This window comes from Tigriopus californicus, chromosome 12 (genome assembly GCF_007210705.1).
Source record: "Tigriopus californicus strain San Diego chromosome 12, Tcal_SD_v2.1, whole genome shotgun sequence".
Classification (NCBI taxonomy): domain Eukaryota; kingdom Metazoa; phylum Arthropoda; class Copepoda; order Harpacticoida; family Harpacticidae; genus Tigriopus; species Tigriopus californicus.
In genome coordinates, this window is record NC_081451.1 from 13,817,389 (window position 1) to 13,829,700 (window position 12,312).

The window sequence follows — 12,312 nt, forward strand, 5'->3', positions numbered from 1 at the left end:
GACGAAACCGTGGGAATTGAAACGCCTACAGTACATTTTCCATCGAAGTGCAAGAGCAAAGACAGAACGCACCAGTGCTCTATTATCTGATTGATTCCAATAAGCAACAAGTGAGGGGCGCACTTTATACAGAGCACCTCATCAAAACCAACAAACCCGAAGATGATGCTTTTTTCGCCGTCGAAAAAAATCATCAGAAGAACCAGCAGCAAGACTCTGGTGAAGGTAATCGATCAACTCGAGCATAATGAGTTGCTTTCATATCATCATTCGAAATTCTAGTTTCAAGGGTACAGAAAGAATGTTTGGATCCCCAATGAAAATTTTGAAACTGGACCAGATGACCTGAACCTACCAGCTCAAGGCTGACTCTTGAACAAGAAGCTTGTGAACAAGGACGGAGGATTCTGTTTGTTTGCACGACTCGGACACATGGTTTGGTTTTCAAGATGTCACACAGCGGGGGATTCGACGATAAGCACACCCGTTTTGGAACCCCGATCTGCATAACTTCACACTTGTATGATCCGTGATTTGTCTCGAATGAATCAGCCACCATTACTTCAAGAAGAAATATTTTTGAAAATGCAGTGGCCAGAAGGAAACGGGCAACCATGATACTCGAACTTTGAAATCAAAGTGAGAAATAAACGGCCACATTCAACCCATTTCAATGAAATTTTGGTGCTCAACAAAAATTAAACTTTATCGCTCTGACATTTTTACAGTTAAAACTAGAAATTTCTCACCCAGTAGTTTGTTACTCTTCCCCAGTTGAGGCATTACATGGCAATGTGGAGAGTTACGCACGTCTGATTGATTCAAGATATTCTATCCATTCTCTGCGGGCCTGGAACGTCTCAAATGCAAGATACTTTGGGTGGATAGATGAAATGTTTATTTATTTTTTCTTAATCTTTTGCTTCGTCTTGGTGTGTGTCATGATATTGGAGGGAAGGGTGAGTTTGGTTATACTCAAGCGCCGCCTGCCCTATAAAGGCTTCTTTTTTCCTTTTGGGATTGAATGTTAGCTCAAAATGTATCATTAGCCCAAGATTTTTCCAACCATTAACAGCGACACAGAGCGGCTTACAATGCAACTTTAAAAGGAAGTTTACGATAGTGTCAAACCACAAATGATCATCAAGACCTTTCAAGGTGGAATATGCATTGAAAATATACAGGGTGTTTCACCTAAATCCGGACATTTTTTAACAACATCTAGATTAAAAAGTAGAGTTGTTAGAGAGTACTTTTGGGTCTCATTTGAAACGTTGAGTTATCGGCTTTCAATTCATACCGTTTTCAGCAGATAATGTCAACAAATAACAATGGAGGATAAGAAAAGGTTTGTCGTGCTCGAACTTGCTCGCGCGGGCCATGGTCCCACTGCCATCACAAAGGCCCTTGGGTATCCCAGGAGCACCGTGTATGACGTCTACAAAGATGGAGAGAGGAGGGTATGACCAAGAGAAAGCCTCACCCACCCAGAAGTGACAAGAAGAGGACGCCCAGATTTGTAGCCGGCCTCAAGAAGTCCATCAAGGCCAATCCAGGGACTCCAATGTCGACTCTCGCAAAGAATCGTAATGTGAGCATCTACACGGTCAACTGGGCCATCAAAACGACCTGAAGATGTCCAATTGCAAGCTTTACACTCGCCTTATCCTAACTGACGCCATGAAGGAGAAGAGGACCTTGAATGGGGCAAAACTGTTGAACGACCTGAAGTCCCACGGCAGAAGAATGGTCTTCTTCAGCGACGAGAAGAACTGGACAGTTAACAGGTCCTATAACGTTCAAAAAGACCGCTGGAGGGCCACAGACAGGTCCAATGTTCCCCATGGTTACACCACCAAGTTTCCAGCCTCTTTCATGACCCTGGGCGTCGTGGGGAGCAACGGGTCCGTGATGTCACCCTTCTTCTTTGACCCCAAGGAGAGGGTGGGTGCCGACAGGTACTGCGATGTCCTGGAGACCGTGGTCATTCCGTGGATGAAGGCCGAGGCCGGGGGGGGCGAGTTTATCTTCCAGCAGGACTCGGCCCCCGCCCACAAGGCCAAGAAAACCCTTAACCTCCTCAAGGCCCATAACGTGGCCTTCTGGGACCTCCAGACCTGGCCCCTCCAACTCCCCCGACATGAACCCCCTGGACTTCTACTTCTAGGGGAAGTTGGAGAGACAAGTCTGCAAAACTAGGCACAACAACCTGAAGTCACTGAAGGCCTCCATCAGACACCACTGGTCTACCATTGATCCGCGGAGATCATGAATACTTGCAAGTCCTTCAGGCCCAGGATCGAGAGGATGATTGCGGCCGAGGGGTATTGAATGAATGAACTCTCAAATATATATGCTTCAAAATAGAACCCTTAAAAGTACTCCTCTTAAGATACTTTTTGATCTGGATGCAATCGAAAATTGTCCGGATATAGGTGAAGTACCCTGTAGAATCCGCCAATTCCATCACAATCAAACGAGCCTACTTCTCCCAAGTGGTGGAGTTTCTCATGGAATGTGTGAGCTACTTCCCGAACCAAGTGAATTGGTCCCTTCAGGTTGTAACATTGGTCGAGAGTGAAAGCAATGAAATGACGTTACAGCAGTTTAAAAAGGAATGTGAAGGGAGGGCTGCTCGTACTGTTTTGAGTTTTTTCAAGAATGCCCAATGTTCAAACCCCAAGTAAAGAAATCGAAGTTGCAATCAGATTCTTCGATTAACATCATTTCATTGTGAGTGCGATTCTCTGTTACTAGTGTGGAACACGACAAATCCGCCTAGATAAGAAACCTAACAAAGAGTGTCCCTGGATATTTAACGATACTGGGCCGGTCTTGCAATTGGAATCAATGGGGGATGTCCAATCATTATGCCGCTCTCTATCTGCTTCCCTGCCGGCATGTCTACCAATTACCAATGTCTCAAATGGAAGAGATGATTTTTAATGCTTTCATTGTATTTTACCGAAAAAAGCAGTCGTGATCCTAATGTTTCCCTGTTTGACTTAAAACATTCGTTCCCTTTGATCCAACCAACCATTGTCGACCAAATCATGGCCGAAATTCAATTATACGTTCCAAACGTAATCAACAGGCCCTCTAACCTGGACGTGGTGAACACATTGCGGACCAAAATTGATCTCCTGGAAGTGATTTGGAATCTTACTTTGATTGTCACAACTTGACGTGGAAACCTATAATTGAAATCAGTACATTCCTCGATTGAAGCTCGTCGTTATAAATATAATGTCATAACATAAACTTATGTAATCAATAAAACATTCAAATACCAAAAAAACAAATATCAAAAAAAGAAAAAAACGCGTGAAGATGAATGGTAACAGCCACAGCCAACACATTAGTAGCAGAGCACTTCAAAGCTTATGTTTCAAAATCTCGGCTTTTTCGCTTTCTTGTCTTCAACACGAATGGACAGAATTTCCCGAGCACGTTTGGGGTTTGTTGCAGTCTTTGTGCTTGCATTCGAAGCTTTGTGCTCGGCCATCGGTTTATCTGGCACCTTGGAATCATGCAAGACATTTGTGGTCTTAGCATCAATTTTGAAAGCTGGGACTTTCAGCGACACTTCCTTGGTCTTTTGATTTTGCATTTGGGATTCACTGACGTCTTTATGAAACCGTTGAGCTATACCGGGTGCAGTCGCAAGTTCTGGTGCAGGATGAAATTCCGTGCTCGACATTTTTTCAGAATTTCTAGCGGATTTTTGGCCAAGGTCGGAGCAATATTGCCGTAAAGACGATGCAAATTGAAACTAGCCCCCGTTCCCGGCACTCTCAAAATAGTGTAAGGGTGTGCCGACACAATGCTACCCTTGGAATACTTTTTAGAAGACACTGAGGAAATCATGTTCTTAATACTTGAAATCACCTCTGAAGTAGCAATGCCACCATTATAATCGACGAGAAATGACGAGGCTGAGAGTAAGCAGAAGAACCACGATTTAGGAGAGGAGGAAAGCCAGCAAGGAAGGAGGAGGAAGAGAGATTGAACAAAGAGCCATTGACAGGGCAGGACGCGATGGTACACCAACAAAGCGGGCCTGCAGCAGCCATTTTGAAAGCACCACAAGGACGGTTTCGTATTGGTATCGTAGTGGCCGACAGAGAAGAAGAGGGCAAGGAGGAGGAACACATACACCCTCTCGCTATTGACGGCCGACAAGTAAACCGGAACAAAACGAGTACATGAGCATAATTATTAGTGCTGGGATGAGTTGGGTAAACTCGTAAGAGCCCTATGATTTTGAGACTTCCAAACTTGAACTCCCTGAGCCATGCTAAAGTCAGACTTGACGACCCCTTTGACTTTTTGCTGGACTCGCCAAGTCTAGACTTGAGTTCCGCATCAGAATCAGGTCTAGCAGTGGACCAGAGGCTTTACCTGGGCTCAAGTTAAACAAAAAGAAACATATTGCTAAATTTTGAAACCTAAACTAATCATTTTTTCATTGACAAGGCCGAACTCGAGTTCTTTCAAACGACTCTAGTCTGGCTGATTTCTCAATAATCGAGTGAAAGACTCAAGTGGACTCGGGCTCGAGTCTGGGCTCGCCCCAGCACTAATATTGATACACGTGCTTATGCTTGCGAGCAGCAGGGGGCAATCGTGAACCAGACAGGCATCCTTCTTCTGTCCCGCTACATAACAAACTGGAAAAGGAGACAGGCAAACCCGGTGATCATGGATGCGCAGCAGCAGGGGGCAGCGGTGAACCAAACAATTACCCCTATTCTGTCCCGCTACAAAAAAACCCTCGGACAGAGAGAAAGTCAAAGAGAGAGGGAGCACCCAGTTATTGGTACCCAACAGCAGCAGGCAGGAACTAACGAACAAATGAAGGAGTAAGCATGAAACGCACTCATCGTGTCCCTCTTTCAGGGCAGCAGCAGGCAGGAAGTAACGACCAAATGAAGGAGTAAGCATGATACGCACTCATTCTGACCCTCTTTCGGCACACGATCAGTGCGCACGCGCTGATCCTGACTCTCTTTCCCCAACCTCGGACAGAGAGAAAGTCAAAGAGAGAGGGAGCACCCAGTCATTGGTACCCAACAGCAGCAGGCAAGTACTAACGAACAAATGAAGGAGTAAGCATGATACGCGCTGATCCTGTCCCTCTTTCGGGACAGGATCAGTGCATATGCGCTGATCCTGACCCTCTTTCCCCAACCTCGGACAGAGAGAAAGTCAAAGAGAGAGGGAGCACCCAGTCATTGGTACCCAACAGCAGCAGGCAGGTACTAACGAACAAATGAAGGAGTAAGCATGATACGCACTGATCCTGTCCCTCTTCCAGGACAGGATCAGTGCGTATCATATTGCTGTAAGAGTTTGTCTTAAACTTTTTTTGGCCACAAAAACGCAGATGTACGAGTCGAGAGTATGACTGATTCGGAATAACTCTGCTGCTGGACCAAAGTCGGACCAATGAATTTATATCTTCCTTACTAAACCAAAATTTGCATGCGGTCTGCTACTCCTGGCGAAGGAAAATGGAAAAAATGATGAAAAAAAATTCCTTTCACGTACGCAAACTTTCGGCCATCACATGTCTAGATGTGGGCACATTTTGGGGGGCTGGGGTGCGGTTGGCACACTAATACCTTAGACCGAGAGGAGCTGCATGAATATCGATTGGGAACTATTTGACAGATTTGAGGACTCTCGTTAATTGTTGGGGTGGTTTGGATTGTGGAACCACCGTCGTTGGTGGATCTGGGCAAGTAGTTTCCAATATCAGTGGTCTTAATCATGCATGTAACTGTTTTGAATCAAAAAGTAAACTCTTTGGCACTCATTAAATCCCAAAAAATATAAATTTCCTACACATTAGCAAAATATCTCCATCTTAAGGTTAAGTCATTAAATCTAGGTACTGAGCGGCTCGTCCATGGCTCAGCGGCAAAGCCAAACTCACTCTGATAATCAGTTCCGTCGATTTAACACCTGTATAAAACTTCTCGCTCATAACCTTTTCAGGCAAGTAATAAGGACTTTTTTGCATGTAAATTGTGCCAAAGAGCTTAGTTTTTGATTCAAAACGGTTACACTCATGGTCAAGGCCACAATAGTGCTAAAAAAGAAAAAAAAGTACATGAAACAACGTCTTGTGCTAGTCCCAGCTAGGGACCCTGGAAGTAGTTGTAATTGTAGTCGGTAACATTTCAAACCCATGTACTCGTAAATGTACTTAATTACATTTATAGAGTACTTAACAGAGTTCAGTCACCGGCTTCGAGTGAAAGAATCACGCTTATCGTGTTATAAATGTAGTATATAAATGGTGCACTCTTTCCATGAGCCTTTTAACACGAACTCCAACACCATCGTCATCCTTAGTTTTGAACAAGCCCAAACTGCAAAAAGGTTGGAATTGTGTTCTTGAGATGATTCTCTGTTCTTTATTTTTACATAAAGCTTGCTCACATGAATACCAAACAAGACCTTCCAAGGATTTATTTAATGCATTTTCGAAACGATGAAGTCGGTCAAAATAAAAGGAAAACCAATAGTACAATAATCACTTCAGAGTTCATAAAGTGGTAAAAACATAGAATTGGGTTTTTGACCCCCAACTCCTTTAATCAATACAAATAAGAATCTCGGCTCCGTTGCCGTTCTCTGTCCTGTCGGCGGCTAATCGAATGCGAAGTTCAGAGTTAGAGAAATCGCGGATCTTGTCTCCTGTAATCGTGTCACAATATCGCACGATATTTGTATCCAAATCTCGGTCCTCGGAGTCACTACCATCGTTTTCTTGTTGTTCATCGTTGACACCAGAAATTGCTACATAATCATCGCAAAGTTCACCTGTTTGTACTTGGAACTGGAAATCTTTTTCTTTAACGGTCACCGTTCCACTTTTAGTACCCCCAAACTGAAATGCCATAACTAAATTGGAAGCGAAAGAGAAAGACAATGAATAAATGAGCGTATCATTATTAAGGGAATGCAATTTCATGTGCTCTCCAGCCGCAAAGAGTTTCAAAACAGCCTGAAAATGTGATTGTTTTGGATCTACGCATTTACTATCAATCTTTTCAAACGGAGACTATTATTCTGAGCCCAATACATTGGCGGGAATTGCAATTGACTAAAAAATAAGTCAAAAGTAAAGCCTTTAAAATGAATTGGTTTGAATTGGGGTTTCCAATTTGAAGAGCTCGTCAAAGTGGCCCTATAACACAAATCTACGGGGAAATTTGACAACGAAGCCAATACAAAGCATCATTTTCATCGTGGGCCCAATTTCTATTTCAACATTATCCTACACACTTAAATCTAAGAGCCCTCTTTTCAAGGACCTTTGAAGAAGAAAGTACCCGAATGTAGTAATCGCACCAGTACGGATTTAAAGGTCCTATATTATTCGGATATCCCTCCAAGTTGAATCCAGTGGTTTGGAAAATATAACATCCACTCGGATTCTGCAGGGGAACGTCAAATTCTTCATCTCCTCCGCGACATTCTCCCACATTTAGCATCGTTGCCATTATTCCGGAACCCTCATTGATTTCCAAATGATCATTCCCTTCGCCAACGGAGACTGAAAAATGTTAAAAAAGACAAAGAAAAATCCATAATCGGCCACTGATCTTTAGTTTCATGAAAATTGATGGAAAAAAATCATTCTTCTTTTGTAATTCCAACGCTTTTCACCTTTAATAATCATCAATTAAGCATCCATGATGTCTAAAAACAGGCACAAACTTGTGAATGAACTTGGGCACGAATTTGTTCCCTTTCATGTTTCTCCTGATTCTTTTTGTTTTTAAAAAGACGGCGATTCCGAAAGGCAAAAGATTTCATTTGTATCCTCTGACAAATGGACTCTGAACTCTTCCGACCCATTTGGACGAGGGACCAAATGAAAGTCCGAATAAATTGGACAATTTTGATCACACCATTACTTTTGGCAATATTGTACCTAAATCAACGGCATTTCACTTACTTCTTGGGGTACCATTCTTTAACGAGTCAGTCGCTTGACGTACAGTGACGACATGGGAGTTACCACTCTGTCCATGGTTTAAAACCAATAAAGTAACTACAAGGCATGTATTTGCAATCATCATGTTGATTCTGAAATGAAAGTAAGTTGGAAAACGATACGGAATATCTGGGTATAAACGAGTGAATTTGGAGAAAATTGGCCAGACGCGAGCCTTTCCGAAAAGGATTCAAGTTCAGATGCGTCGGAATTGGTTTAATTTTCAATCTTTATTTCTTATTTGGGAATGTGATCCCCAGAACTATTAAAATCGTCTATTTATTATCTTTCAAGCTTTAAATAATATGTGGTCTCCTAACGCGAATGCTATCTACTTTTCGGGCAAAATGAAAAACGAACCGAGACTCAAATGAAATAGACGATGAACTTACTGGACTTGCTCAAAGGTTGGTTTGGAAACTGGAGAGATGCTGAGGGCCTTTGGATGGGATTGGTTGTGAGGAGCAGTGGTGAATGGTTGGCTGGTAAAAGCAAACTGAGTACCTTCAAGCAAGCGAATAGTGGCTGAGAGGCAAAGTGAGAGATTCGTCAACAAATGTGTTCTCAATTCCACGTACTCCTAATGAGAACAAACATATTTGCTAGAAAGAAATGAGGCAGAGAACCAAAAAAGGGACTGATTAATAGAAGGCCAACTCAGCCCACCAATTCAAGCCATTATTTCATGATGCCAGACTCCCAAATCGAATCGAAATCATTGCAACTCCAAGATTTGATTTATTCACCTAAATATGTTCCCCTAAGAGATCAGGGATGCCAAACAGTGTCTCTACTCCAAGAAGGACGTCCAATGGGGGACCCCCACGTGGTTTCGTGAGCACTTATTTTGAATTGTGACTGGGTAAAATATTCACTTTTTCAATAGTAGATGCCTCCACATTCTTCCAAATCAAGGCCAAAATTCAGCTTTATACGTCTTTTCACGCGGTCACAACAGTTAGATCAAGCAAGATGTACTGAATACTGTCTCTGAGCCATATCATGCAATGCAAAAAAGGTCAGAACATGTAATCTCAAGCTTGGTAGGCCAATAAACGCTCAATGCCTGTGTTTGGAATTAACCCTGCTACTTGATATCTGGAGAGATGCCATGAATATTAGACGCTAATTGCACGATGACCCAATTGCTCACTTCAATACGAACGTTCGGAGACGACGACTGAGAAAAGGAAAATGGTTTTACTTATTCTAAAAACGGAACTTACTGGAAAATAAAGAACTCGTGCATCTCCCTAAACCGTTCGATACTTTATCACTCGTGACGATCATGCGATGGCGCAGTCGGTATGTACGGATTCCTAACGTACCGTCCGCGGCCCGCCTCTGATCTGTGATACGTCTGGATCTATTTCGACGTATTCAGCGCGTGCTTAACATTCATCAGAGATTTGGTCCCATCCATCCGATTTTCCCGGAGTGTTGAATCTGGTCCAAATTTGTGCTTCTCCAATAATTCGTGCTCCAACCCTTATCGTGTTCTTCATCACTGTGATCTTCTCGCTCCGTGGTGTTCAACAGGATTCCTTGCCACAGTCCCGGTCTTATTGGTTGACTGGTTGATCTCTCGGCCTTCAGATTATTCGGAAGGTAGGAGGTATGGCTCATAGGGATGAGATTCAGGTGCTGAAGGCCAGCCGTAGAGGCTTCAAGGCCGCCTTAACTAGAGCAAGGAATGTGGCTGAGTCGGCTCTTGAAGATTTCTCGGTGGGTGATGATCCAGTTCTATTGGAGAATTTCATTTGTCACTGGGATGAGCGTTTGCACAAATATTTGAATGCTGAAGATCAGGTGATCTGTCATCTTTCTTCCGATGTGAAGGATGCAGACCCGGCCGTGGACGAGCATACGTCAGCCTTTATTAAGGCAAAATCACAAGTAACCGGTTTATCGAGGGATTTTGATGCTATTCGGCTTAGGAATTTGACAGTTCCGATCCAGACGAGTTCAGGTTCTAATCATGGCCATGGTCAAACTACCCCCGGACTGCCCAGAATCGATGCCAAGAGGCCTCCGGTTCTTCAAGAGGATACTGACCACAAGGCTTTCACGCGGTGGCGTCCTTTGTGGAATAATTATTCCCGTCTCACATTTCTAGATCAGCGCGATCAGGCAATCCAAGTTGGACTCTTTTGGGAGTGTTGCAGTGGTGGATTTTTGAGAATCGTTAATCACTCATTGGGCATTCGAACTGACACTGGCCGTCCCGTGAAAGAGATTCTGGATCTTATCGAGGATCATCTCCGCAGTTTACGAAATGTCCATTTGGACATGCGTGATCTCCTGGCCGTTCGTCAGAAAGAGGGTCAGGACTATACCTCATTCTGCAATATAATTAGAGAACTCTCCGATTATGCAGATGCTTCCAAAGTCACAGAAGATCGTCTTCTAATTGCGCTCTTATTACAGGGTATGAGAAATGATTCTGACAAGGCCAAGATAATGGAACGGAATCCGAACACGTTCGATGAAGCCCGGAGATATATCCTTGAGTTGGAGACCGCTCGTAAAGGTGCTCGCGCTTTTAATCTTCAGCAAACCTCTCAGGCTATCAACAGTGTAGATCGGAGCGTCCATGTTACCAAATCTAATTACAAGAAAAATGGTGGCAAATTGGGCAAATGGCCGGAGAAGAAACCTCTAAAGAAGCTTGATTCAGAGGTATGTTCTCTTTGCGGTTCTTCCAGAAAACATTCTCGTGAGGATTGCCCCGCTGGGAAGACTTCTTGTCATGGTTGTGGTCGACTTGGACATTGGAAACCGGTTTGTCAACAAAAAGGGGACAAGAAAGCAAGCAGTATCCATCTTCGTATTGCATCGGCATCATCCCCGAACCATGGGAACCGGATCGATATCTTGGTATCACCTATTGGATCAAATGAGTCCACAAGCTTGCAATTCTGTGCTGATACCAGTGCCGATGTTGTCATCATGGGTATGAACCAATTCCGAAATTCGAATTTATGTCAGATGGTTCCCGTTGATTCTCATTTTGATAATACAAACATTTCTGGTGTTGATGGGCGTCCTCTTGATCTTTTTGGCACCTTCAAGATAGATTTGTCCGTGGACAGTATCCATCAAGCCCAGGACGTGACAGTCGTTGTCAGTCCCGATTTGGACGACGCATATTTGAGTTTGGATGTGTGTAGAGAGCTTGGAATTGTTGGTCTAGATTTTCCACATCCGAAAATATCCCATGTCGAGTCATGCCCTTCTCCAGATCCGGAACCACATGTATGGCTGTTGAATGAGCGAGAGAAGTGGATTGCTTCTTTACCTGTGACTCCTGGAAAAGAAGATTTCTTATATGTGGAAGCTAAATTAAAATCTGTTTACAGTTCTGCCTTTGACGATTCGTGCCTCAAACCTTTACTCGGTCCAATTGTAGGCGATCCCATGGTCATTACATTAAAAGAAGGAAGACGCAACCCCGTTCGCCATCAACACGGCTCGCCAGATCCCGATTCCTCAACTGGAGCCTGTCAGTGCTGAATTGGAGGAAATGGTCTCAAGACGAATCATTGAACCCGTGGGCGATATTCCAACCTTGTGGTGTCATCCCTTGGTGGTAGTTCCAAAAACTGATGGGTCTTTCCGAATCTGTGTAGATTTGACCCATTTGAACACCGAGGTGGTTCGTTCAATACATCCAATCAAAACTCCCCTCAAAGCCATTTCCGGATTCCGGCCAACTGATAAGTATTTCGTGAAATTGGATTTAGTCAAGGGGTATTGGCAAATGCCATTGGAGAAGAAATCTCAAGAGTTGACGACATTTTTAACTCCTTTTGGGAAATTTCGATTTCTGCGTTCTCCAATGGGCTTTATTTCTACCGGCGACTCCTTCTCTTATAGGGGAGATGTGGCAATGTCTGGCTTGGATGTCCAAAAAGTCATTGATGACATGGCCACTGCCAAGGAAGAGTACCAAGACCTGGTTCGCTCTACCTGCCAAATCATGGAACGTTGTGTCCAATATGGTATGACCGTGAACGGGAAGAAAAGCGTGATTGGGGGAGCAGAACAGATCGATTTCGTGGGGTATCGTATTCCACGAAATAGTATTGAAGCCGATGAACAAAAAGTGAGCGCAATCCGGCAATTTCCCGTACCCCAAGATCGTCGGGATTTGAGATCTTTCCTTGGTTTAGTCAATCAATTGGGGCAATTCACAAGCTCAATTGCAGAGACCGCTGCACCTCTCCGTGGTCTGTTGAAGACTTCGTCTGTGTTTTCATGGTTCCCAGAGCACACCACGGCTTTTGAAAATGTTAAATCTG

General features: G+C 43.7%; 2 protein-coding genes and 1 long non-coding RNA gene across 4 annotated transcripts in view; all 3 read left to right on the plus strand.

Annotated features, from left to right (window-relative positions):
* LOC131891256 (uncharacterized) overlaps positions 1–12,312 on the plus strand; it is a 31,041-nt gene that overhangs the window by 978 nt on the left and 17,751 nt on the right. The gene's annotated exons all lie outside the window — the stretch shown is intronic.
* Positions 9,096–11,482, plus strand: LOC131891250 (uncharacterized). The gene is made up of 2 exons (XM_059240781.1): positions 9,096–11,266; positions 11,371–11,482. Exons 1-2 carry the CDS (start codon positions 9,629–9,631, stop codon positions 11,380–11,382), a joined length of 1,650 nt encoding a protein of 549 aa, XP_059096764.1. The 5' UTR covers positions 9,096–9,628; the 3' UTR covers positions 11,383–11,482.
* LOC131891251 (uncharacterized protein K02A2.6-like) overlaps positions 12,213–12,312 on the plus strand; it is a gene marked incomplete in the record, with an annotated part of 2,966 nt that continues 2,866 nt past the window's right edge. The window contains 1 exon segment of the mRNA XM_059240782.1: positions 12,213–12,312.